The sequence below is a fragment of the Thalassophryne amazonica genome, chromosome 6 (assembly GCF_902500255.1).
Source record: "Thalassophryne amazonica chromosome 6, fThaAma1.1, whole genome shotgun sequence".
NCBI lineage: Eukaryota > Metazoa > Chordata > Actinopteri > Batrachoidiformes > Batrachoididae > Thalassophryne > Thalassophryne amazonica.
In genome coordinates, this window is record NC_047108.1 from 12,466,457 (window position 1) to 12,494,230 (window position 27,774).

Here is a 27,774-nt window from a genome sequence, read left to right on the forward strand (position 1 = left end):
TGAATGGGTGGCTGCTCTGGTCTGCAGTAATCCCACTGACAGTAGAAAGTCCTGAGCCAGCAGGAGCCTGAGAGTCGGCGGATCTTAGTTTTCCCTATAACCTGTCCAGATTGTCCAACAAACTGGCCAACACTGGGTACTTCAGCAATCAGGCTGCTTGAAAATGTTACCATGCTCATTATCAGTGCCAAGTGAGGAAATCTTTTTTTTGGTCCAACCTAGGCCACTGGTTCCCAACCCTGGTCTTCAGGGACACACCTACCTGCACATTTTTCCATCGCTTCCTGCTCTGATGAAAACTGATTAGCGCCTTCTAGTGTGCTTAGCCTATCAAGAACCAACAGACACAGTTAGCAAACTCAGAGAGAGAGTTGCTTGGCCACAATGACCAGAGGTATTTTTGGGGGAGTATTTATTGCGTTTCACACTGAATGTGTCATTTGATCATTTTGACGCCTCCCCTTGCGTTGAATGCATTGGACACGTTTGATGCACTGCGGTGTGTTAAAACTCTGCACTTCTCATTGAAAATGGGTTTTAGAGTGGTGAACGACGTGTTTAACGCCCTTAAAGTGTGCAGTGTGAAAGACCCTTAAGTGTGAGGGGTTCCATCCCTAGAACAGTGTGCCAGCGGTTCAGCATGGTGGTGGGAAGTGAACATCTTGCTCTTCAGCTATTTTGCCGCCAGTGAAACCAGTTCATTGTATGAAGTGGATGGAATAATGGACTACCTCAGAATTCTTCAGCTAAAACACAAATCATCAGCAAGACAGTTGCAACTTGGACACAGTAAGACAATGACCATAAACACAAAAGCTGGTTGCGGCGCAGATAAATCACACTGAGGTTCAGCTTTTAGGGTGGACTTCTCAAAGTCACAACCTTGAACAAAACTGAAAATATCTGGACCATACTTCAAACTCAGGTTCATGTCAGGAAACAAACTAAGTCTTATCAGAATGGTGCTTATTTCCTGTTCTAAGACTCCCGGGCCTTCACCCACCTGGACCGCAACAACTCTAACTGAACTCCACCAATTCTGCCAAGAACAGCGAACAGAAATATCCAACTACAACTCTTCCATAAGATTGAAGTGTCCCATCAGAACATGCAAAGTGACACTCAGCCAGACGTTAGCTGTGATGTGTGTATATTTTAAACCCTGTCTTGATTTTAGAAATCAGTGAAACCTTGTGCACAAATTATTCTTTTTAAACTGTCAAAATCCCTTTAATGCTGTGACGGTGATGTCCAAGACGAGTGTATGTAAATTTCTGACCGCAACTGTGCACGTAACATTGCGTGTTTGGTAGCACATGTATGCGTGAGGTTCTTTATTAGAGAAGAATAATTCATGTTGAGGTTTGCAAAAAGGTTTGTCTTGGCTCTTGTGTGTGTGTGTGTGTGTGTGTGTGAGTGTGAGTGAGATGAGCTCTCCTGGTGGATACAAAACAAAACAAAAGCTTCCCTCACAGCCGCCGGTCAAATGCCTGGGCCATTTTAATTGTTCAAGCACAAAAACGGCATCTGCAAAAAGTTTTGGCTTTACATTGTTGTGGAATTGTGTGTTTAAATGAATTTCCTTTTTACGATAATGTGGGAATATTTTTAGTTTTCTCCTGAGCCAAATTATAACCTTTAACCCTCCTTCCCTCTTTAATTTGATCTGAGCTCCTGATATTTCTTTTTTTCCTCCAGGCATTAAAAATGGGGTGAAAGCAGAGTCGGGAGCCAGCGACGACGACCTGATGTCTGATGTCCTGAGTCACTACAGCAGTGCCAGTGAAAGCACGTCGGTCCTGGAGGAAGGAACAGGTGTGCATGCAAAGCAAAAATGACATATCTGAATGAACAACATAGATCTTATGTTGTAACTGTACATCAGTTTTCTGTGTTGAACGTCCAGTCACAGGAGGGGAATCGGTAGACGAGCAGACTGCACAGGAGGAAACTGAAGACAAACTCAAACAGTGTATTGACAACCTGACGGATAAGAGGTGAGAGATTTTTCTTCCTTCTGTCATACATCAGTAATAAACAGAACTGCAGCGTCACCTCAAGTTTAGGATTAAGGGTGTGTGGGGTCAGGAAAGGGACAGGAAAACACTGAGAAGGCGCCCAGAAATGCTTCATTCCAGTGTCTCCTCTCAATGCTTTTTTTTTAAGGGGGGGGGGGGTGTCTTTCTGAGGTTTCCATGCCAACAATAAACTATTGACTAGCTTATAATTGTATAGCGATTAAAAAACATTCACTCTCAGTAGGAGCCATGCATCTGTCCAGTCTTCTATCACAGATGGTGTCTCCTGTGATCGATTTTGTGTGACAAGTCGACAAGCTTCATCCTCATCAAGTGACACATTTTGCTCCATCTGATTTGTTGCCTGAAAAGTTAATATGGCAGACCCGTGTAGCATCTTCTGGTGTTGGATAAGATGCATTTTTATTGGTTGGCCTATTTAGAGTTCAGCCAATCAGCATAATTTGAACAATCCTCAGTAGAGGACTAAGTCACCCAATAGAAAATGTGCAGCAGAAAATGTTACAAAGGTTCCCCCGGATCACTTGCTGCATTTATGGGAAAATAAAGTATTTGTTCAGCAGCTAAAATTTGGCCATTAGCAGTTAGTGGTTTTACGAACAAAGCCTATTTCAACACAACTGTGTGGGTCAAGTCAGCTAGCCAATCCATACCAAATATGTTCTCACCAAGACCAGATTGATTCTCTTTCACCCTGTTCTCCATCAGTGCCAAGACTCGTCTGGCGGCCCTCGAGTCATTGCGGCTGGCCTTCTCATCCAGAGTACTGTACGATTTCTTGACGGAGAGACGCCTCACCATCAGTGACTGCTTGGAAAGAAGCCTTAAAAAAGGTGCAAACCTGAATCAGGTCTACAAATCTAATGCAAACTGTCCTTTGACAAGATTATCAGGTGTAGAAAACAGAAAGTTCTTTCAAAAATGCTGTTACTTGTGCTCTTTGGCAAAATTATATTGTCCCTGCATTAATGGTAAATGTCCTCCAGGTGGAGGTATTGCTCCATTTCAAGAACTTTGGGGCATGAAGACGACCAACTTGTTGCTTATTGTAGATGATTTAGTTTGGATGTAGTACAGGAAGCCTTGTCAGTCTCCATCTGAAGCAGAATCTCAGTAAACATCATTTATTGACAAACAGCGATAATCACTTTTTTCTGTCTGTGTGTTCAGGCAGCAGTGACGAGCAGGCGGCAGCAGCCACGGTCTTTGCTCTGCTCTGTATCCAGCTTGGGGGTGGAGCCGAGTCAGAAGAAGGCTTCAAAATGCTCCGCCCCATCTTCACCACCATCCTGATTGACAGCGGAGCCAACCTTGCCGCGCGCCAGCGTGTAAGTCATCACCTTAGCACCCGCGTCTTCACGCAGGAAACTGGAGTTTTACAGTGTCAAACGATGCACCGGTCACAACGGTGGAGTCCCTCGCCAGAAAGATGTTAACAGAATAATTTCAATATGAATATTTTGAAAAATTAACATTCTACTACATTGTTATGCTTTTGTCTCTTATGTGGTTGATATATTATTATTTCTTCGACCGTCACTGTGTATGTTTTGCTTTTGTTGGTTGCATATTTTTGAGATTTGTACAAACTGATTATCGTCTTAAATTCTCAGACAAACCATTTTTCCAGAATGAAAACACAAACTTATTTTTTCCACCTGATGTGCATTTGTATTTTTTGAATTTCTTCTGCTGTCTGTCTCCATCAGTGTGCCAGAGCTCTGGGAATGTGCTGTTATGTTTCTACTGCTGAAGATGGTGAGGTGAGTGCAACGTTTTTAATCATGTCAGTCACTTGTGAATCTACAGTGGGGTCCGTGGGCCCCAAAGAAGACCTGGGCAGCGTTTCAGGCTGTTGTAGCATGTGACTTAGATAAAGTCAGATGGGTTAAAAAGGCATTTAGTCGACACACGTAGAGTACGATCTTTATGATGGATGAATAAGAAAAGATCTGAGGTTTCACATCATCTTTCATTTCCTCTAGCTCGGTGTCGTGGTTGTCGTGAGCTGGTTGAAGTAAGCTTTCGGGCAGTCAGGATAAAAGCAGCTTAGTACTGTGTTTTCTTTTTTTTTTTTTTTTTATAATTTTATTTTTCAGAAATTTTCAAATAATTTTACACAAAAAAATACATTAACACAGAACATCTACAAGGTGTACAGTATTGTCCTTAAGTATGTTCCATATACAAATATTACAGGTTACATAATCAAACAAACTCGGGCCTTCGTAGCACACTATAAACCTTCCATTTAGCCCATATTTTTTCATATTTATCTCCCTCAAGTCTGTTAGACATTGTAATTCTTTCCATTATAAAAATTGAATAGACCAGGTTGTGCCAATCATCAATTGTTGTGGAATCAGGCTTTAGCCACTTTTTGGTGATAGATTTACGTGCTGCTAAACTTAAAATTCCAAATAGGCGTTTCATGTTAGCATTGGTGTCCACAGAGTTCAAAAAGCCAAACAATAACTCATCCCAGTTTAAGTTTGATGGTAAGTTTAACATTGTACTCAGTTCAGACTGAACATTAATCCAAAAAATTTTGTATCAAGGGGCAGGACCAAAACAAATGAAAGTGGTTTGCTGTTTGAGTCCCACAGTTCCTCCAGCAATTGGACTGACCTGAATAATGAGAACTTTGAGCAGGTGTAATAAAATATCTGCTAAGACATTTCCAGCCAAAACTTCTCCAGGAATTTGAATTTGTGATCTTCCACTGGAAAGCAGTATATTTTAACCAGCTTTCACTAGACATGATTGAATTGGACTCCATTTCCCATTTTTGTTTAATGTATTCTGTGTTTAAGTTTTTGATGTCCTGAAAATCCTTGTAAATTATTGATATCAATTTAAGGCCAGAATCACCTTGATATGGTTTGATAAATATCCTTAAAATTGGTATTTCAAATACATTGCTGTCTTTTGGTAAAAAGCCTGTGATATGGTGACGAATTTGTAAAAATCGAAAGAAATCTTTGTTCATCAATTCGAATTGTCTTTGTAATGATTGAAAGTCCCCCATAGTTTCTTTCAAGAAGTATGTACAAAATGAAGTTAGGCCCCGCCTTGCCCAGGCTTCATACGTCTTATCCATTGTATTTGGTGCAAAGTCTAGATCATTGGGAGCCCACAGTAATATTCTGACTTGTTCATAAAAATTATATTTTTTAATGAAATGCAACCATAATTTCAGTGGTAAATTAATCCACTGATTATTTTGTTGAATTTGTTGTTTGACAAGTCTTTTATCTCCCAGTATGGCTTGAATTGGGCAATTCTCTGAAATTTTAGTTTCTATTTGCTTCCACCTGGCTTCATAATCTGTGTTGCACCAACACACCAATGTTCTAAATTGGGCTGACATATAATAATCCTTAAAACATGGCAAAGCAAGACCTTCAAACCCTTTAACCAATTGAAGGGTCTTCAATCTCAGTCTTGGCCTTTTCCCCTGCCAAATAAACGTGGAGATTAATTTATCCCATTTATTGAACTGCTCATCACTAATTGGAATTGGGAGTGATTGAAATAAATACAACATCCTGGGTAAAATGGTCATTTTGACTGTGTCCACTCTTGATTCAAAATTGAATATTGGTAGCAGTACTGTGTTTTCTTGAGTAGTAGAAGTCGTTTTTCCCTCTCTAACTACTTTGGGAAATCCTGCAGCTTATATACTGAAAATCACACGCTCCTTATTAATAAGAACAATTTACATTGCACTTTCACAGCATTCAAAACACCAAAGACCTTATATGAAGTAACAGCACAGGCTGTGGTGTGTACATGTGCTACGCTGCCTCAGGGGAACCTGTGTGTTACAAAGTGAGTTCCATACACAGGAAAAAGGTGGGACTTGTACTCTGGAAAATGTTAATTCTTTCCGAGCCAACCCGCCTGTAGGGGGTGGAGCTTATTACCTGTAAAGTGAAGTGGATGAGGGTCCGTGTCCTGCATGGGACACAAGTTTATCACAGGATAGAGATGATACAAATACAAAAACTTTACGTGCCGGCCCGGGCAGGACTTCTCTGTGTTCCCAGGGTAAAGAAGAAGTCAGCAGGTCAAAGAGCCTTTTTGCATCGTGCATTCACCCTGTGGAACAGTCTTCCTGCGACCGTGAGGCAGTCGGAGTCCGTGGACATTTTTAAGTCAAGACTGAAAACCTATTTTTGTTCTCTTTCTTATGAATAGTTTTTTTTTTTTTTTCATTTTTAATTTATTTAAATTTTATATATAATTGTTTCATGTAAGGCGCCTTGAGATGGCTTTTGCTGTGATTTGGCGCATTATAATAATTAAATTAATTAAATTAATATATTATTATAAATTAATTAATTAAATTAAATAAGGTTTTAAGACTGTGACATCAAGGGGTGATACATGGAATTAAACCACCAACCTCTGGATCAGTCCAACTGCTGATAAATAAGCAGATGAAGCTGCTGAAACATCGTTAGAAACATTAAAGGGACAAATAAAGCTGATCAGATGTTACTGATCAGGGTGGGCCTTTGAACCCTTGCAGGATTTGGTGAAGTCTTTGGCCCTTCTGGAGAGCGTGTTCATGTCATCCTATCCCAGCAGAGATGGAACACTGCCCACACTCAAATCTGGCACTTCAGGCCTCCACTGCGCCGCCCTGCAGGCCTGGTCACTGCTGGTCACCCTGTGTCCTGCATCCAGATTGTCTGAACTGCTCGACATGTGAGTGATTATTGTGACATTAATGATGATGATGATACACACAGGAAGTTAACATGTGTGACAGAACAGGGATCTCTCACTCCCTCTGCAGTCACCTTCCCAAACTGCAGGCCTGTCTGCAGAGCAGCGACGTCAACTACAGGATCGCCGTGGGAGAGACCATCGCGTTGCTGGTGGAGCTGGGACGAGATCTTGATGAGGTAGCCACACACACATCGCCATTTCGCTTTGATTATTGTATTTTTTTGTTGTTGTTGTTTAGCGTTTTCATCAAGTGCTGTCCAGGCCTGATGGTACAAAGGTAGGAGCTGCCCCCTTGTTTTCACTCGGGGGCGCCACAGCAAATTCAAGGTGGATCTGTATGTTGAATTGGCACAAGTTCTACACCGGATGCCCTTCCTGACGCAACTCCACATTTCATGGAGAAATGTGGCAGGAGTGGGGTTTGAACCAGAAACCTTCAGCACTGAAACCAAATGCAATAACCACTTGGCCACCACCCCCTCCGGCCTGATGATTTCATGAAGTTCTCATATTCTACCTTTACCACTGTGAGATGTGAGTGAAACATATACAGCTAATCCTGATAACTGATATTTTCTTAAATGTGATTCATCTTCAGTTAAATCAAAGTGCTTCATATGAAACTATAACACCCACATCGCTGTTCAATTTTACCAAGCTAACAGGGCTAAGCTAATATTAATGCATGTTTTCCTAAAAACAGACTTGGGGTGTTTTCACACATTGTCCCTTTTAAAAGATCCAAACTGATTCCTCTAAAAGTGTACCATCAGAAAAAGAACTCTCTCGTTTTGTTCACATTGTGAGTTTACATCAAAGAAGACCCGGTTCTCTTTTCTGGTCCACTGTTCACACTAAAAAACAAAATGGTTAAATTTTACAAGTTGGGGAAAAAACAAAACAGAAACCACATCCCATCGCCATTTCAGAAAAATGTCAATACTGGCGCAGCGTCATTGTGCCATTTAGGGAGAGCTAATTGCTCGATTAATTGCCAGAATAATCAATAGAATACTTGATTACTAAAATAATCAGTAGCTGCAGCCCTAATAATGAGACACAAGAGAGTAAGTTAACCCACCTTTTGTCAAAAACTGATTTATGGCCCTGTCAGCCAATCAGAATCGACTACGTCACCAAGCCCCGCCCCTTATGACGTCACAGCCAATCAGAATCGATGATGTCACTATGTCCCGCCCCAAAGCCCCTCCCCTAGTCCCGCCTGCAAGCCCCGCCCCTTATGACGTCACGGCCAACCAGAATCGATTACGTCACTATGTCCCGCCCCTAACCCCCCCCCGCCCCGGCTCCTCCCCTAGTCCCGCCCCTGGCTCCTCCCTTAGCCCCACCCCCAAACTCCTCCCCTCCCACCCGGGTCTAATATTTTAATGTCATTTTATTTCATGAATTAAAGAATGATTAAAAATACCTAGATCTTTTTAATGTATGAAAGAATTAACTAATTCTGAAATAATTAAACATAAATCAGTGTCTATTATTTAATACCCCTTTAATATTTTTAATTCTTAAATTAAAGCGCCTCCTTTTATGGTTTTTTAATGCCTCAATTAAAGAAGGAATAAAAAATACCGTATCTTATGCATAATTATGGGAGGTTTTCTTCAATTTAGTGATTAAACACGAATATTTTAATACGCCTTTAATATGTCTTAATTCTTAAATTATCACGTTTCCTTTTCTGTTTTGTAATTCGTAAATTAAAGAAGGGAAACAAATAGCCGTCTCTCACGGCTGTAAGTCTTTGCAGCAAGACGGTCAAATACCGACGCATAGAGCTGCTCGCGGAAACATGACCCCACGGCTGTAATACCTGTTGCAGACGCTAGCTGTGTCTGTGTGTGCGTGCGTGTGTGTGTGTCAGGCCAGATGGTCTTTTATAACATAGTAGAGAAGCGTTCGTCGCGCTTGTTTGAAGGCTGAAAAAACAAAGCTCCTTCTCACTCACGCCAAATGGTGTTTCTTTTAACATATTAGCCGATCGATCATGGGGCGCGGGACACCCGCTGATCGGAGATGCTGCCCCGAGGTGATGAACCCGAAAAATCAACAAACTTTGGTCTCACTCACGCCAAATGGTGTTTTTAGAGCAAAAGGTGAGGAATTACGCCCCGCGGACGAAGAAGGGTTTAAAAATCCCCTTTCCGACGACAGAGTGACATACAGCATTCACCATGGCGAGACGAACTCCGATCCTCCGCTACATCTGTGAGACGCCCGTGAACATCACCATGACGACAGAGGGCTCGCTCGCTCCAAAAAAAGCGAGGATGTACGTCAGCCGCCTGAGCCAGCCGATACCGGAGGAAGATCTGACGTACAGCCTGGAGGGGCACAAACGTTTAACTTACACGTTCGACCCGTATTATGCCCAAGTAAGTTTCTTCACTCTGGCCGAGGGTGAGACTGCCACTCGAGGAACCCCACGGGTGGCGCTTACTTCCGCCGATTGGGGAGTCTTCTCCGCGGCTGCGGGCTCGATGATTCGCGACACGGTCAACCCTGAACCTCCAGGAGATCGGACGCCGGAAAAGAAGAAAACACGCTTCCAACTCACCTGGCTCAGCACCCAGGGGCCGCGCTATAGGGTGATATTTCAGCGGGGACCTCCTGACACTGTCTCTGAGGGTGAAATTAAGTTGGAGCGGCTTAGTGCCAGCGGCCACGTCAGAAGCGTCACAGCTGCGGCTGAGAGCTGGCATGAGTTGTTCAACACCTGCAATGACAGGATTACGGGCCTCTTTACAAGGTGCCTGGCCTGGAGGGACGTTATCGAAGTCCGAAAAAACTTGGCCCCTCTTTTTACTTAAAAAAAATAAAATAAAATAAACAGACAAAAAAAAAAAAAAACTCTGACGTAGCTCCTCCCCGCATGCACGGGGGTTTCTATAAAAAACCAGGGGACCACATCTCATTCAAGCATCGGACGACGAACCAGCATGAGCTCCTCAACCTCTCCCATTGCAGCGGCCGACGACATCGCTTGTGACTGCGCGCTCGAGTGTGGAAGAGACCTGGCATCCCTGGGGCAAGCTTCACGGACCCGCGGCGGGTACGAGAGCCCGTGGGGAGTTCAGCTCGAGCCGGTTTGGGGCGAGATCCATCCTTCTCACGCGCTTTCCAGCCCGGGAGGCGTGGGGTCTCTTCCCGCTGTCACGGAGGCCGCGAGTCCGCGGGAGGTACAAGACCTCGAGCGGGCTGAGAAATACGCCACATCTTTCGCATCTGACCGGCCAGACGGGTTCCTGTCAGAGGAATTCCTGAAAACGGTGAAAGTCGGCGTGGCACACTTACTTTTGGCAGTGATCAAAAGTTACAGACAAAAACTCTGTTACAGGTGTGAGATCGATCACCCCAGCCAGCGCCAGCACGAGTGCCTGGACCCGTTAAATGAATATTTCTTTACCGGACATTTTGAGAGATTAATGGTGAGACTCTGGAGACCGACCTTCATCCCGGCTGTGGTAAAGCTCCTAACCCAGCGCTTCCTCAACCCATCGGCTGCGAGGGTCCAGGGGGCGGTAGAAAACATCCTCACTGAACTGAAATACACTGATAATTTTGAAGCAAAGATCAACGAACTGTACACATGTTTCGGTGAAGACGCAGATCTCGACCTGGAGGGGATGGTAGCCGTCTATAACCCAGACGACTGAAGAAAAAAACCTGCTTTTTTTTTTTTTTTAATATCATTATATTGTTTTACAGTCATGGGTAATTGTGTGATGAGTCTCTTTCAAAGCTTGCGGGAAGTTTATATTATACGTGGACTCTCGTATAAGCTGGAGCGGGTAGTCATTCGCAGGCTGGAGACCCCAGACGCCCCCCCGCCTTCATGCGCTTTGGAGAGGGTCTTCGACGTTATCAGACGTCGCCCCGGGCCCGGAGTCTGGACAGATCATATCTACAACGCGGCTCTCCATTCATCTGAAAAATCTCTGTACAACGTATTACTGAAAATCTCTGTTTTGACCACTGACGATTTTACACGGTGTAATCCGATGCACCTGCTTACATTTTACACTCTGTTTGTGGATGTGATAGCGTGCCGGGTGAAACAGATGGGGCTCTCCAGAGAAGAGATTGTTCCTACACTTTTACAGCTGAATACTGAAATAAACCGTAAATGCGGGGGAGATGTATTACTGAGAGTTTTCCAGTTTTGTACGTGAACGTATACTTTTTTCCTTCATGCATGTTGTGTTTAATAAACATGAACAATTGTTTTTTTCTCTGTGTGTGACTTTAATGATTGTAATAAAGCATACATTCTAAAACTCAGACGGTCAGTATTCTTTCCAATAATATTGTTGAAAAAGGGTGAAATGTTTTACAAATCAAATTTATATAGCGCCAAAACCACAACAAAACAGTTGCCCCAAGGTGCTTCATATTGCAAGACAGAGTCATACAAACGAGGTTTTGGTGGAAAAAAGGTGCTCGTGTGAATTAATGCGGGGTTTTAACACGGTCTTATTAAAAGCTCGAGGCTGCTCTGTGACGCTTCTGACGTGGCCGCTGGCACTAAGCCGCTCCAACTTAATTTCACCCTCAGAGACAGTGTCAGGAGGTCCCCGCTGAAATATCACCCTATAGCGCGGCCCCTGGGTGCTGAGCCAGGTGAGTTGGAAGCGTGTTTTCTTCTTTTCCGGCGTCCGATCTCCTGGAGGTTCAGGGTTGACCGTGTCGCGAATCATCGAGCCCGCAGCCGCGGAGAAGACTCCCCAATCGGCGGAAGTAAGCGCCACCCGTGGGGTTCCTCGAGTGGCAGTCTCACCCTCGGCCAGAGTGAAGAAACTTACTTGGGCATAATACGGGTCGAACGTGTAAGTTAAACGTTCGTGCCCCTCCAGGCTGTACGTCAGATCTTCCTCCGGTATCGGCTGGCTCAGGCGGCTGACGTACATCCTCGCTTTTTTTGGAGCGAGCGAGCCCTCTGTCGTCATGGTGATGTTCACGGGCGTCTCACAGATGTAGCGGAGGATCGGAGTTCGTCTCGCCATGGTGAATGCTGTATGTCACTCTGTCGTCGGAAAGGGGATTTTTAACCCTTCTTCGTCCGCGGGGCGTAATTCCTCACCTTTTGCTCTAAAAACACCATTTGGCGTGAGTGAGACCAAAGTTTGTTGATTTTTCGGGTTCATCACCTCGGGGCAGCATCTCCGATCAGCGGGTGTCCCGCGCCCCATGATCGATCGGCTAATATGTTAAAAGAAACACCATTTGGCGTGAGTGAGAAGGAGCTTTGTTTTTTCAGCCTTCAAACAAGCGCGACGAACGCTTCTCTACTATGTTATAAAAGACCATCTGGCCTGACACGCACGCACACACAGACACAGCTAGCGTCTGCAACAGGTTTTACAGCCGTGGGGTCATGTTTCCGCGAGCAGCTCTATGCGTCGGTATTTGACCGTCTTGCTGCAAAGACTTACAGCCGTGAGAGACGGCTATTTGTTTCCCTTCTTTAATTTACGAATTAAAAAACAGAAAAGGAAACACGATAATTTAAGAATTAAGACATATTAAAGGCGTATTAAAATATTCGTGTTTAATCACTAAATTGAAGAAAACCTCCCATAATTATGCATAAGATACGGTATTTTTTATTCCTTCTTTAATTGAGGCATTAAAAAACCATAAAAGGAGGCGCTTTAATTTAAGAATTAAAAATATTAAAGGGGTATTAAATAATAGACACTGATTTATGTTTAATTATTTCAGAATTAGTTAATTCTTTCATACATTAAAAAGATCTAGGTATTTTTAATCATTCTTTAATTCATGAAATAAAATGACATTAAAATATTAGACCCGGGTGGGAGGGGAGGTAGGGCTTGGAGGCGGTGCTTGGGGCGGGGTTAGGGGAGGAGCTTGGGGGGTGGGGCCAAGGGAGGAGCCAGGGGCGGGACTAGGGGAGGAGCCGGGGGCGGGGTTAGGGGCGGGACATAGTGACGTAATCGATTCTGATTGGCCGTGATGTCATACGGGGCGGGGCTTGGGGCGGGACTAGGGGAGGGCCTTAGGGGTGGGACATAGTGACGTCATCAATTCTGATTGGCTGTGACGTCATAAGGGGCGGGGCTTAGTGACGTAGTCGATTCTGATTGGCTGACAGGGCCATAAATCAGTTTTTGACAAAAGGTGGGTTAACTTACTCTCTGACACAATTCCCTTTTTGTGTGATTTAAAACTCTGTTATTAAACATACTTAGTAGAGCTGGGCAATGATTAAAAATTTTAATTGCATGATTTCCATGATTAATTGCAATGTTATATGCAAAATCCAAAAATGAATTAAAAAATAGTGTATAGCGCATTTTGTTTATGCAGTTGCAGTTGAATACAAATAAATTATAGTTACCCAGTGATGTCCAGTAGTCCCCAGTGAGAGCAACAGTGGGTGCATGTTGTAAATTTGCAGTCCTCTCCTTTATGGTGCATCGTGCAGGAATCTCATACGTGCCGTCATTTGTTAGGATTCTCAGAATGTCTCTCAGACCGACGTCCTCCACAACACCAATCGGCCTGCAGTCTGTAGCAATCCATTTCGCTGTTGCATTTGCAAGCTTCTCTTGCCTTTTTTATCTGTAGTTCTCCCACACGCTGCTTCTAACGTAGTCTGCCAAAGCCTTGTGCCGCAGCTTGTTTCGTTGAATGGTTTGCTGGTATCAGCTGTGTGTGCTGCATTTAGGTGATATTTAAGACTCCAAGTACTCTGCTGATAAGAACATTCAGTTTTACAATGGCTGCCATTAACTTTGGTTCTGTCGACTTTGGTTCTAAAAAATGGCCATATAAAAGTTCCATGCCCACCTCCATGTTGGTTGGTTTATCCGCCAATTCTTTTCTTTTCCACTTTCGGGGTCTCGTCACACCGGTTCCTCTGAGTGCAGCAGCAGTCAGCGACAGACTCAAAACAAAAGCCTGTGAGCAACAGGCTCTAACAATAATAAAAAAAAACTACATTAACGTGCGATTAAAAAAATTGTCTGCATTAATTAATTAATGCGTTCACGTGATAATAATGCGTTAACTTGCCCAGCCCTGGTACTTAGTTTAAATAATGTTATTATAACAAAGTGTAGCTAACTGAACACATCTCGCCACCTCGCCTAATTATATCTCTTACAGAGCTTTAGAGTTTTACGCTGATTTTTGTGTGTGTGTGTGTAGGATTTTGAGGTGGATGACGCTGAAAGTCTGTGTGTGAGTTTGAAGAGTTTAGCCACTGACGGAAACAAACACCGAGCCAAAAACGACAGGAGGAAACAGCGCTCCATCTTCAGAGAGGTGCTGCATTACATCGAGGTACATGTCTGAGAATCACTCCTCCAAAACATGTTTCACATTTTAAAGCGAGTGTCATAAAATGATTCTGTTTTTTGTCTCTGTTGTTGCTGTCTTTTTCCATAGAATGATGACTTCACGGAGGAGAAGATTCGGTTTGGGCTGGAGAGTGTTTTCATCGATAGCTGGACAAGGAGGAGAATTTACGATGCCTTCAAAGAGATGATGGAGTCTGGAGTCAGATACCAGCTGCAGGTGACTAAATATCTTAGTCTTTTGTTGAGGGGAAAAGAAACCTAACTCTCAGTTTGAAACAGTTTCATGGGTAAAATAACCACAGTGAAGACGAGTGCTACTTTTGGCTTTAAAGGCTTCAGTTTCAACAGGCAAATTTGCCACCTTTCTTGGCACACTGCATCACAAGCTCGTTTGAAATTAGCAGCTCTGCTTACTGAATTTGATGTTTGCGTGAGGCGGCTCGAGGTGCTGGGTCTTGGGACTCACATTTTCAATACCTAGTGTGTCCCAGGGCTCAGTGGCCAAACATTCTAACACAAACCCTGCAGTTTGTTTGTGGCTGGGTCTGAGGAAAATGTCACGGACCGCTGGGTCAAATGTCTGACGGAAGCTACAGTAGGCTGGCCTTAGTTTGTACACACGTACAATACATGTAGACGACTCTAATCACATGTACTTTTGTCTTTTTTCTTCATTTACTGCTCATTTTTGACATTAGTTGAAAAGCAAATAATGGACTTAATAATTTTATTTATATCAAATCGATCAATTGTCTCCCAGCAACAGAATCAGAAACTTATTTCCTTTCACATGTTAATCTTACCTTATATGACCTATACAGAGCACACACACAGATGCTGTCCAAGTGTTGTCCATCGAAATTTTGTTGCCATTGTGCGAGCCGTAGACGTCTCCTTTCTTTGCTGAGTTTTTCACAAGATGCACCCTGATTCCTAATCACCTTTGGCAATCTATAGTAATGCAGGACCATCTTTCTGTCTGACGTATTGTAGCAGCCGATGTCATGACAATAATTCACCATGATGGTGTTAGAAAGCTAAGAAAAGGGATAATCAGGGCTGTGAAAACTCCGGATCAGCGGGATTCCGCGGATTTCATCATGGGGAGAGGGGGTGGGGTGTTATGGATGTACTCTTTAATCGTGAACATCACTGAGTTTTTAAAATGCTTATGGCAAAGCGTTCTCTTTTTTTACGACATCATGTAAGTTTTATAAGTCCGCAGACACTGATCTGTGTGTTACAGTTAAAAATCAGTTTCCTTGGATCCACGGAGTTTCGCGGAGGAAAAATGCCACTCAAAGCGTAGCTGTTACGGCAGTTGTCATAAAGCAGGACTGGTTGGTTGCTGCGGTGACGGTGTGGCTCCTGTGCGACGCTTAAGCTAAACTTAGCATGTGGACATCCAAAACTTTTAGAGCTTCCAAGTTTTAAAAGAAGATTTGTGCAGCATGTCTGTGTCACAGAGCGACGTCGCACAGAGAGAAGATGGCAAGAAAGACTGTTTGAAAAAGGACTAGACAAGGACTAGGACAAGAATCCGTGGAATCGTCGCTGGCTTCATCAACACATCTGAAAGATAAAAGAAATGGGAAAAGTGAACTGTGCTCTCTCAGGAAACATGGTAAGAATTTTTCTCTCCCTGGAAAATAAACATTCTGCTGTTCAAACAGCATTTTAGACGAGATTTTGTGACGTTTTCCACTAATCTAGACTTTCTTTCATTGTAAAAAAGACATTGTGGCTTTGAATGGATTTAGGCTGCATGAATTTACACAAGAATATAAGTGACTTTTTACAATAAGGTATGTTATTGATATTTTATCATGATTTTCCAAATATTCTACAAGCTTTAGCTGTGGCTTTTGAAATGCTGTAACAGTCTTTTCAGTCTTCATAGTTTTCATGTAGTTTAATTGTTCTGAGTTAATGCATAATTTATTATATTATTATTTATGTTATTTCAACATCATCAGGTCAAATAAAAGGTTGAATATAGGATCATTTAAATATCCACTAATTTTGAGATTTGTTCTTCCAGGAGGTGCTGAAAAAGTATCATTAGATAAAAATTTAATTCTGGGCCCCCACAGGGCCCTAGACCCTGGCTCCTGGGGAGCTGTACACCCCCAAAGCAAATTTTCCTCGGATTTCACAATTTTCATTTCACAGCCCTGGATAATTGAGTGGGCAAATCAATATCTCTGAGACATGCGCAGCTTGTTCATTGGGGCGATTTGGGTGAAGCACTGCCAAAAGGGAAAAGGAGGGATGTTTTTTCCTGTCTGAGTGGTTATCAGTGTTCCAGACCGTTTGATCTACTTGGATGGGAGACCTCTTCAGAAAACCAGACCTTGCAGCCGGTCTGCAATCAACTGCTTCTGCAACGGTTCTGCTTGAAGCAACGAAGTAGTGCTCTGACCCCCTGCTTCTTTAGTTCTCTGTTTCGCTGTTTTTCAGAAGCAGCAAGTCCGTTTCTTAATCCCTCTGAAAGCTATTTAAAAATGTCAATCGTGTGTCACTTTTGTGCAGATTAAAGTCACTAACTGGGACTCTTGTTGCGGGCAAGAAACAAGAGTCGTCCTCCGTTCCGTTCACACAGCTCCAAACGCTGCACCGCTCTCTGCCGAGTCAAGTTAGAAAGATAGAGTCCAGTCGGAATTAGTAACTTCAAAGCGAATCGCTGTTTTAAATCAAATGACACCTCTTTGCAAACATTATTGGCATTTGGTGGTTGGCTGTCACTGCGGTATTGTATCACTTCCTGTTCCGGAGCACAGCGGTGTTTTTCTGTATCTGTTAGCTGTTTAATCTGCGCAGTTAGATTGATCTAGTTATCTAGATTACGATTTGTTTCCCAGTGTAATCTTTACGTGCCTTAACTAAAGCACTCCTTCTGCTGAATCACCTCTAAATTATTTACACATTATTCACTTTGCGTGTTTTTAGGAATCCGCTAGCTTAGCGTAGCTACTAGCTCTTAGCCAATTTAGCATGGCGGCTTCTCCTGTCTCTCCCGCACTTTTCTGCTCTGGGTGTGAAATGTTTAGTTATTCCTCGGCCTCCTTTAGCAGTAATGGTACTTGTAATAAGTGTAGCTTATTCGTAGCTTTGGAGGCCAGGCTGGGCGAATTGGAGACTCGGCTCCGCACCGTGGAAAATTCTACAGCTAGCCAGGCCCCTGTAGTCGGTGCGGACCAAGGTAGCTTAGCCGCCGTTAGTTACCCCCTGGCAGATCCCGAGCAGCGGGGAAAGCAGGCCGACTGGGTGACTGTGAGGAGGAAGCGTAGCCCTAAACAGAAGCCCCGTGTACACCGCCAACCCGTTCACATCTCTAACCGTTTTTCCCCACTCGACGACACACCCGCCGAGGATCAAACTCTGGTTATTGGTGACTCTGTTTTGAGAAATGTGAAGTTAGCGACACCAGCAACCATAGTCAATTGTCTTCCGGGGGCCAGAGCAGGCGACATTGAAGGAAATTTGAAACTGCTGGCTAAGGCTAAGCGTAAATTTGGTAAGATTGTAATTCACGTCGGCAGTAATGACACCCGGTTACGCCAATCGGAGGTCACTAAAATTAACATTAAATCGGTGTGTAACTTTGCAAAAACAATGTCGGACTCTGTAGTTTTCTCTGGGCCCCTCCCCAATCAGACCGGGAGTGACATGTTTAGCCGCATGTTCTCCTTGAATTGCTGGCTGTCTGAGTGGTGTCCAAAAAATGAGGTGGGCTTCATAGATAATTGGCAAAGCTTCTGGGGAAATCCTGGTCTTGTTAGGAGAGATGGCACCCATCCCACTTTGGATGGAGCAGCTCTCATTTCTAGAAATCTGGCCAATTTTCTTAAATCCTCCAAACCGTGACTATCCAGGGTTGGGACCAGGAAGCAGAGTTGTAGTCTTACACACCTCTCTGCAGCTTCTCTCCCCCTGCCATCCCCTCATTACCCCATCCCCGTAGAGACGGTGCCTGCTCCCAGACTACCAATAACCAGCAAAAATCTATTTAAGCATAAAAATTCAAAAAGAAAAAATAATATAGCACCTTCAACTGCACCACAGACTAAAACAGTTAAATGTGGTCTATTAAACATTAGGTCTCTCTCTTCTAAGTCCCTGTTGGTAAATGATATAATAATTGATCAACATATTGATTTATTCTGCCTAACAGAAACCTGGTTACAGCAGGATGAATATGTTAGTTTAAATGAGTCACCCCCGAGTCACACTAACTGTCAGAATGCTCGTAGCACGGGCCGGGGCGGAGGATTAGCAGCAATCTTCCATTCCAGCTTATTAATTAATCAAAAACCCAGACAGAGCTTTAATTCATTTGAAAGCTTGTCTCTTAGTCTTGTCCATCCAAATTGGAAGTCCCAAAAAACAGTTTTATTTGTTATTATCTATCGTCCACCTGGTCGTTACTGTGAGTTTCTCTGTGAATTTTCAGACCTTTTGTCTGACTTAGTGCTTAGCTCAGATAAGATAATTATAGTGGGCGATTTTAACATCCACACAGATGCTGAGAATGACAGCCTCAACACTGCATTTAATCTATTATTAGACTCAATTGGCTTTGCTCAAAAAGTAAATGAGTCCACCCACCACTTTAATCATATCTTAGATCTTGTTCTGACTTATGGTATGGAAATAGAAGACTTAACAGTATTCCCTGAAAACTCCCTTCTGTCTGATCATTTCTTAATAACATTTACATTTACTCTGATGGACTACCCAGCAGTGGGGAATAAGTTTCATTACACTAGAAGTCTTTCAGAAAGCGCTGTAACTAGGTTTAAGAATATGATTCCTTCTTTATGTTCTCTAATGCCATATACCAACACAGTGCAGAGTAGCTACCTAAACTCTGTAAGGGAGATAGAGTATCTCGTCAATAGTTTTACATCCTCATTGAAGACAACTTTGGATGCTGTAGCTCCTCTGAAAAAGAGAGCTTTAAATCAGAAGTGTCTGACTCCGTGGTATAACTCACAAACTCGTAGCTTAAAGCAGATAACCCGTAAGTTGGAGAGGAAATGGCGTCTCACTAATTTAGAAGATCTTCACTTAGCCTGGAAAAAGAGTCTGTTGCTCTATAAAAAAGCCCTCCGTAAAGCTAGGACATCTTTCTACTCATCACTAATTGAAGAAAATAAGAACAACCCCAGGTTTCTTTTCAGCACTGTAGCCAGGCTGACAAAGAGTCAGAGCTCTATTGAGCTGAGTATTCCATTAACTTTAACTAGTAATGACTTCATGACTTTCTTTGCTAACAAAATTTTAACTATTAGAGAAAAAATTACTCATAACCATCCCAAAGACGTATCGTTATCTTTGGCTGCTTTCAGTGATGCCGGTATTTGGTTAGACTCTTTCTCTCCGATTGTTCTGTCTGAGTTATTTTCATTAGTTACTTCATCCAAACCATCAACATGTTTATTAGACCCCATTCCTACCTGGCTGCTCAAGGAAGCCCTACCATTATTTAATGCTTCGATCTTAAATATGATCAATCTATCTTTGTTAGTTGGCTATGTACCACAGGCTTTTAAGGTGGCAGTAATTAAACCATTACTTAAAAAGCCATCACTTGACCCAGCTATCTTAGCTAATTATAGGCCAATCTCCAACCTTCCTTTTCTCTCAAAAATTCTTGAAAGGGTAGTTGTAAAACAGCTAACTGATCATCTGCAGAGGAATGGTCTATTTGAAGAGTTTCAGTCAGGTTTTAGAATTCATCATAGTACAGAAACAGCATTAGTGAAGGTTACAAATGTTCTTCTTATGGCCTCGGACAGTGGACTCATCTCTGTGCTTGTTCTGTTAGACCTCAGTGCTGCTTTTGATACTGTTGACCATAAAATTTTATTACAGAGATTAGAGCATGCCATAGGTATTAAAGGCACTGCCCTGCGGTGGTTTGAATCATATTTGTCTAATAGATTACAATTTGTTCAAGTAAATGGGGAATCTTCTTCACAGACTAAAGTTAATTATGGAGTTCCACAAGGTTCTGTGCTAGGACCAATTTTATTCACTTTATACATGCTTCCCTTAGGCAGTATTATTAGACGGTATTGCTTAAATTTTCATTGTTACGCAGATGATACCCAGCTTTATCTATCCATGAAGCCAGAGGACACACACCAATTAGCTAAACTGCAGGTTTGTCTTACAGACATAAAGACATGGATGACCTCTAATTTCCTGCTTTTAAACTCAGATAAAACTGAAGTTATTGTACTTGGCCCCACAAATCTTAGAAACATGGTGTCTAACCAGATCCTTACTCTGGATGGCATTACCCTGACCTCTAGTAATACTGTGAGAAATCTTGGAGTAATTTTTGATCAGGATATGTCATTCAAAGCGCATATTAAACAAATATGTAGGACTGCTTTTTTGCATTTACGCAATATCTCTAAAATCAGAAAGGTCTTGTCTCAGAGTGATGCTGAAAAACTAATTCATGCATTTATTTCCTCTAGGCTGGACTATTGTAATTCATTATTATCAGGTTGTCCTAAAAGTTCCCTGAAAAGCCTTCAGTTAGTTCAAAATGCTGCAGCTAGAGTACTGACGGGGACTAGAAGGAGAGAGCATATCTCACCCATATTGGCCTCTCTTCATTGGCTTCCTGTTAATTCTAGAATAGAATTTAAAATTCTTCTTCTTACTTATAAGGTTTTGAATAATCAGGTCCCATCTTATCTTAGGGATCTCGTAGTACCATATCACCCCAATAGAGCGCTTCGCTCTCAGACTGCAGGCTTACTTGTAGTTCCTAGGGTTTGTAAGAGTAGAATGGGAGGCAGAGCCTTCAGCTTTCAGGCTCCTCTCCTGTGGAACCAGCTCCCAATTCAGATCAGAGAGACAGACACCCTCTCTACTTTTAAGATTAGGCTTAAAACTTTCCTTTTTGCTAAAGCTTATAGTTAGGGCTGGATCAGGTGACCCTGAACCATCCCTTAGTTATGCTGCTATAGATGTAGACTGCTGGGGGGTTCCCATGATGCACTGTTTCTTTCTGTTTTTGCTCTGTATGCACCACTCTGCATTTAATCATTAGTGATCGATCTCTGCTCCCCTCCACAGCATGTCTTTTTCCTGGTTCTCTCCCTCAGCCCCAACCAGTCCCAGCAGACGACTGCCCCTCCCTGAGCCTGGTTCTGCTGGAGGTTTCTTCCTGTTAAAAGGGAGTTTTTCCTTCCCACTGTAGCCAAGTGCTTGCTCACAGGGGGTCGTTTTGACCGTTGGGGTTTTACATAATTATTGTATGGCCTTGCCTTACAATATAAAGCGCCTTGGGGCAACTGTTTGTTGTGATTTGGCGCTATATAAAAAAAATTGATTGATTGATTATAATACAAACAATAAATTGCAACAGAGCAAAACATTTTTTTTCCTCCCAAAATAAGATGTCCTCTGTTCTTTATGAATTACATTGATCCTGACATGCTTCGCAGCCGGTGTTGCCGACCAAACGGTCCCCCTAAAAATTGGTCCCCCCGATGACATGGTTCATGGCGTGGTGCATGGATTATCACCTCTTTTCTGCTTCAAACTGCACTCCAGTCATCATCTATCTCAGCGACAGATATCTGAAGCTTTTGTACAACAGTCCATCCATCCATTTTCTTCCGCTTCATCCGAAGTTGGGTCGCGGGGGGAGCAGCTCACGCAAAGCCACCCAGACCTCCTGATCCGCACACACCTCCCCCAGCTCCTCCAGGGGAACCCCGAGGTGTTCCCAAGCCAGCTGAGAGATGTAGTCCCTCCAGCTTGTCCTGGGTCTTCCCCGGGGCCTCCTCCCGATGGGACGTGCCCGGACAAACTTTCCAGCGAGGCGTCCAGGGGGCATCCGGAAAAGATGCCTGAGCCACCTCAGCTGGCTCCTTTCGACGTGGAGCAGCAGCAGCTCGACTCCGAGCCCCTCCAGAGTGACCGAGCTCCTCACCCTTTCTCTAAGGGAGCATCCAGCCACCCTGCGGAGGAAACTCATCTCGGCTGTTGGTACTCGCGATCTTGTTCTTTCGGTCATGAGCCAAATCTCATGATCATAGGTGAGGGTCGGAACGTAGATCGATCAGTAAATCGAGAGCTTTGCCCCCCTGCTCAGCTCTCTCTTCACCACGACGGTCCGATACAGCGATCGCATCATTGCAGATGCTGCACCGATCCGTCTTTCCATCTCACGCTCCATCCATCCCTCGCTTGTGAACAAGACCCCGAGATACTTAAACTCCTCCACTTGAGGCAAGGGCACTCCACCGACCTGAAGAGGGCAAGGCACCTTTTTCCGGTCGAGAACCATGGCCTCGGCTTTGGAGGTGCTGATTTTCATCCCGGACGCTTCACACTCGGCTGTAAACCGCCCCAGTGCATGCTGAAGGTCCTGATTTGATGAAGCCAGCCGAACCACATCGTCCACAAACAGCAGAGATGAGATTCTGTGGTTCTCAAACCGGACCCCCTCTACACCTTGGCTGCACCTAGAAATTCTGTCCATAAAGGTAATGAACAGAACTGGTGACAAAGGGCAGCCCTGGCGGAGGCCAACGTGCACTGGAAACAGGTTTGACTTACTACCGGCAATGTGAACCAAGCTCCTGCTGCGGTCGTACAGGGACCGGATAGCCCTTAGCAAAGGACCCCGTACTCCCGGAGCACCCCCCACAGGGCACCCCGAGGGACACAGTTGAACGCCTTCTCCAGATCTACAAAACACATGTGGACTGGTTGGGCGAACTCTCATGAACCCTTGAGCACTCGATGAAGGGTGTATAGCTGGTCCAGTGTGCCGCGACCAGGACGAAAACGACACTGCTCCTCCTGAATCCGAGGTTCAACTATCAGTCGAATTCTCCTCTCCAGTACTCTGGAATAGACCTTACCGGGGAGGCTGAGGAGGGTGATCCCCCTGTAGTTGGAGCACACCCTCCGGTCCCCCTTCTTAAACAGAGGGACCACCACCCCAGTCTGGCAATCCAGAGGCACTGTCCCCGACCACCAGGCGATGTTGCAGGGGCATGTCAACCAAGACAGGCCCACAACATCCAGAGACTTAAGGTACTCAGGACGGATTTCATCCACCCCAGGAGCCTTGCCACTGAGGAGCTTTCTGACCACCTCGGTGACTTTGGCCCAGGTGATGGATGAGTCCGCCTCTGAGTCCCCAGTCTCTGCTTCCTCTTCGGAAGATGTGACGATGGGATTGAGGAGATCCTCAAAGTATTCCTTCCACCGCCCGACAACATCCCCAGTCAGGGTCAACAATGTACAACAGTCATTTCCACACAAATTCAGCATTATTTCAAAGATGGTGGAAGTGATCAGAGTGCCACTGCTAAGCGAGCTGCTAGCTGATGCATTCAGAGTTTCTGCTTAAAATGGCCTAGTTTCTCCTTAAAACTGACTTTAGAATGATTTAAGGGGTTTTACCTTTATCATCTGATGGTTAATAATCCCATTAATCCATTTGATTGCTTTTGGTGAAGAAATGCGATCTCAGACGTCCTGCTGTGGTCCGAAATGACGCATGCGCAGATGCAAAAGGTGGACTGATTTTTAGGGGCAGACCATTGGGTCTGCGACACCAGCTGAGCTCAGCTCAGAGGCTATGGAGTTAAATTTCTCTCATTAATTTCTGAAAGGAAATCCTTTTTGACAAAAACTACAGATTTTATTTTATTTATGTCCAGAGATCAAGGATCCAGTGACCACTTTCATATTTATTTACTTTAAGGCTTAATAAAATGTTGTTGACACAGAAAACTTGTAAAGTCTACTTTTAGTACACAGAACATTCAGAAGAGGTATTGATAAGGGAAACAATTAGGGCTGAAACGATTAGCCGAGTAACTTGAATGATTCGATTACAAAAAATGTTCAAGGCAAATTCTGTGGCGCGAAGCTTCGTTTAACATTGTAGTACATATGCCAGGCCTGTATGTGGCGCGGTAACATCCCCAGAAAAAAACAGAAGAAGACTAGAGCATGCCCATAAACCATGTAAGCACTAATCAAATTGGCGCCTAAAGCTACTGCTTTCCAGTGTGACACACAAAGTAAAATTCAGCCTTTTTATGAGAAAGGGTCCACGCCGCTCATCTGAAATAGACTGACTGTGCATTTAAAGCGAAGCTGTGTGTTTGTCTATTATTAAAAAACACATGGTCCGCTCTATGTGGGCAGTGATTTGACCCGGTGGCCGGCTGCTGTCTCTCTCTCTGCCTGACGTGAGGGGATCAGCACTCCTCTCACCCCGGGTGAGTCACAGCTCTGTTCTCAGCCACACTGACAAACAGTTTCTGAAAGATCCTCTCAGCAAAAGTCCACTCTTTCTTCTGTGTTTTGCACAGACTCGCACCAAGTATTTCGCTTTTCAATTTTTGCTTTTTTGGGCAACACACAACGCTTCACAAACACTGTAACTTAAATAAAATAATAATAATTTAAAAATAAAAACTGACTGCGAGGCTTGCATGTTCAACCTCCAGCAGAAATGCATCTGCTCAATTGCAGAGAAAGAGGGATTAAAAAAAATAACGCAGGGACCCAACCCACCAACCTAAAAAAAAAAAAAAAGGTTAAATTTTACAAGTTAAGGAAAAAACAAAACAGAAACCACATCCCATCGCCATTTCAGCAAAATGTCAAGATTCTGGCGCAGCTATTTTGCTGTTTGTGTCCAAATAAAGCTTTTGCATGGGAGCGCTCAAGTTGTGCGGATTTTTGCTTTGATATTTGTCTCTTTTTCTCTTGCTTGCCTCTACTGGTGGTTGGCTCTCACTGCGGTATTGTATCACTTCCTGTTCCGGAGCACAGCGGTGTTTTGCTGTATCTGTTAGCTGTTTAATCTGCGCAGTTAGATTGATCTAGTTACCTAGATAACGATTTGTTTCCCAGTGTTATCTTCACGTGCCTTAACTAAAGCACTCCCTCTGCTGAATCACCTCTAAATTATTTACACATTATTCACTTTGTGTGTTTTTAGGAATCCGCAAGCTTAGCGCAGCTACTAGCTCTTAGCCGGTTTAGCATGGCGGCTTCTCCTGTCTCTCCCGCACTTTTCTGCTCTGGGTGTGAAATGTTTAGTTATTCCTCGGCCTCCTTTAGCAGTAATGGTACTTGTAATAAGTGTAGCTTATTCGTAGCTTTGGAGGCCAGGCTGGGCGAATTGGAGACTCGGCTCCGCACCGTGGAAAATTCTACAGCTAGCCAGGCCCCTGTAGTCGGTGCGGACCAAGGTAGCTTAGCTGCCGTTAGTTTCCCTCTGGCAGATCCCGAGCAGCCGGGAAAGCAGGCCGACTGGGTGACTGTGAGGAGGAAGCGTAGTCCTAAACAGAAGCCCCGTGTACACCGCCAACCCGTTCACATTTCTAACCGTTTTTCCTCACTCGCGACACACCCGCCGAGGATCAAACTCTGGTTATTGGCGACTCTGTTTTGAGAAATGTGAAGTTAGCGACACCAGCAACCATGGTCAATTGTCTTCCGGGGGCCAGAGCAGGCGACATTGAAGGGAATTTGAAACTGCTGGCTAAGGCTAAGCGTAAATTTGGTAAGATTGTAATTCATGTCGGCAGTAATGACACCCGGTTACGCCAATCGGAGGTCAGTAAAATTAACATTGAATCGGTGTGTAACTTTGCAAAAACAATGTCAGACTCTGTAGTTTTCTCTGGGCCCCTCCCCAATCGGACTGGGAGTGACATGTTTAGCCGCATGTTCTCCTTGAATTGCTGGCTGTCTGAGTGGTGTCCAAAAAATGAGGTAGGCTTCATAGATAATTGGCAAAGCTTCTGGGGAAAACCTGGTCTTGTTAGGAGAGACGGCATCCATCCCACTTTGGATGGAGCAGCTCTCATTTCTAGAAATCTGGCCAATTTTCTTAAATCCTCCAAACCGTGACTATCCAGGGTTGGGACCAGGAAGCAGAGTTGTAGTCTTACACACCTCTCTGCAGCTTCTCTCCCCCTGCCATCCCCTCATTACCCCATCCCCATAGAGACGGTGCCTGCTCCCAGACCACCAATAACCAGCAAAAATCTATTTAAGCATAAAAATTCAAAAAGAAAAAATAATATAGCACCTTCAACTGCACCACAGACTAAAACAGTTAAATGTGGTCTATTAAACATTAGGTCTCTCTCTTCTAAGTCCCTGTTAGTAAATGATATAATAATTGATCAACATATTGATTTATTCTGCCTTACAGAAACCTGGTTACAGCAGGATGAATATGTTAGTTTAAATAAGTCAACACCCCCGAGTCACACTAACTGCCAGAACGCTCGTAGCACGGGCCGAGGCGGAGGATTAGCAGCAATCTTCCATTCCAGCTTATTAATTAACCAAAAACCCAGACAGAGCTTTAATTCATTTGAAAGCTTGACTCTTAGTCTTGTCCATCCAAATTGGAAGTCCCAGAAACCAGTTTTATTTGTTGTTATCTATCGTTCTCCTTTTCGTTACTGTGAGTTTCTCTGTGAATTTTCAGAACTTTTGTCTGACTTAGTGCTTAGCTCAGATAAGATAATTATAGTGGGCGATTTTAACATCCACACAGATGCTGAGAATGACAGCCTCAACACTGCATTTAATCTATTATTAGACTCAGTTGGCTTTGCTCAAAATGTAAATGAGTCCACCCACCACTTTAATCATATCTTAGATCTTGTTCTGACTTATGGTATGGAAATTGAAGACTTAACAGTATTCCCTGAAAACTCCCTTCTGTCTGATCATTTCTTAATAACATTTACATTTACTCTGATGGACTACCCAGCAGTGGGGAATAAGTTTCATTACACTAGAAGTCTTTCAGAAAGTGCTGTAACTAGGTTTAAGGATATGATTCCTTCTTTATGTTCTCTAATGCCATATACCAACACAGTGCAGAGTAGCTACCTAAACTCTGTAAGTGAGATAGAGTATCTCGTCAGTAGTTTTACATCCTCATTGAAGACAACTTTGGATGCTGTAGCTCCTCTGAAAAAGAGAGCTTTAAATCAGAAGTGCCTGACTCCGTGGAATAACTCACAAACTCGCAGCTTAAAGCAGATAACCCGTAAGTTGGAGAGGAAATGACGTCTCACTAATTTAGAAGATCTTCACTTATCCTGGAAAAAGAGTCTGTTGCTCTATAAAAAAAGCCCTCCGTAAAGCTAGGACATCTTACTACTCATCACTAATTGAAGAAAATAAGAACAACCCCAGGTTTCTTTTCAGCACTGTAGCCAGGCTGACAAAGAGTCAGAGCCGAGTATTCCTTTAACTTTAACTAGTAATGACTTCATGACTTTCTTTGTTAATAAAATTTTAACTATTAGAGAAAAAATTACTCATAACCATCCCAAAGACGTATCGTTATCTTTGGCTGCTTTCAGTGATGCCGGTATTTGGTTAGACTCTTTCTCTCAGATTGTTCTGTCTGAGTTATTTTCATTAGTTACTTCATCCAAACCATCAACATGTTTATTAGACCCCATTCCTACCAGGCTGCTCAAGGAAGCCCTACCATTATTTAATGCTTCGATCTTAAATATGATCAATCTATCTTTGTTAGTTGGCTATGTACCACAGGCTTTTAAGGTGGCAGTAATTAAACCATTACTTAAAAAGCCATCACTTGACCCAGCTATCTTAGC

The 27,774-nt window shown here is 43.5% G+C and overlaps 1 protein-coding gene across 2 annotated transcripts in view; it reads left to right on the forward strand.

Annotated features, from left to right (window-relative positions):
• The window catches only part of ifrd2 (interferon-related developmental regulator 2), a 43,002-nt gene that overhangs the window by 11,030 nt on the left and 4,198 nt on the right, over positions 1-27,774 (forward strand). For both annotated transcript variants that reach the window (XM_034171765.1, XM_034171766.1), the window contains 9 exons: positions 1,699-1,815; positions 1,913-1,997; positions 2,748-2,872; positions 3,210-3,367; positions 3,749-3,802; positions 6,574-6,752; positions 6,844-6,952; positions 13,968-14,102; positions 14,208-14,336. In XM_034171765.1, coding sequence (XP_034027656.1) covers positions 1,699-1,815; positions 1,913-1,997; positions 2,748-2,872; positions 3,210-3,367; positions 3,749-3,802; positions 6,574-6,752; positions 6,844-6,952; positions 13,968-14,102; positions 14,208-14,336 — 1,091 coding nt within the window. The remainder of the gene's footprint in view (positions 1-1,698; positions 1,816-1,912; positions 1,998-2,747; positions 2,873-3,209; positions 3,368-3,748; positions 3,803-6,573; positions 6,753-6,843; positions 6,953-13,967; positions 14,103-14,207; positions 14,337-27,774) is intronic.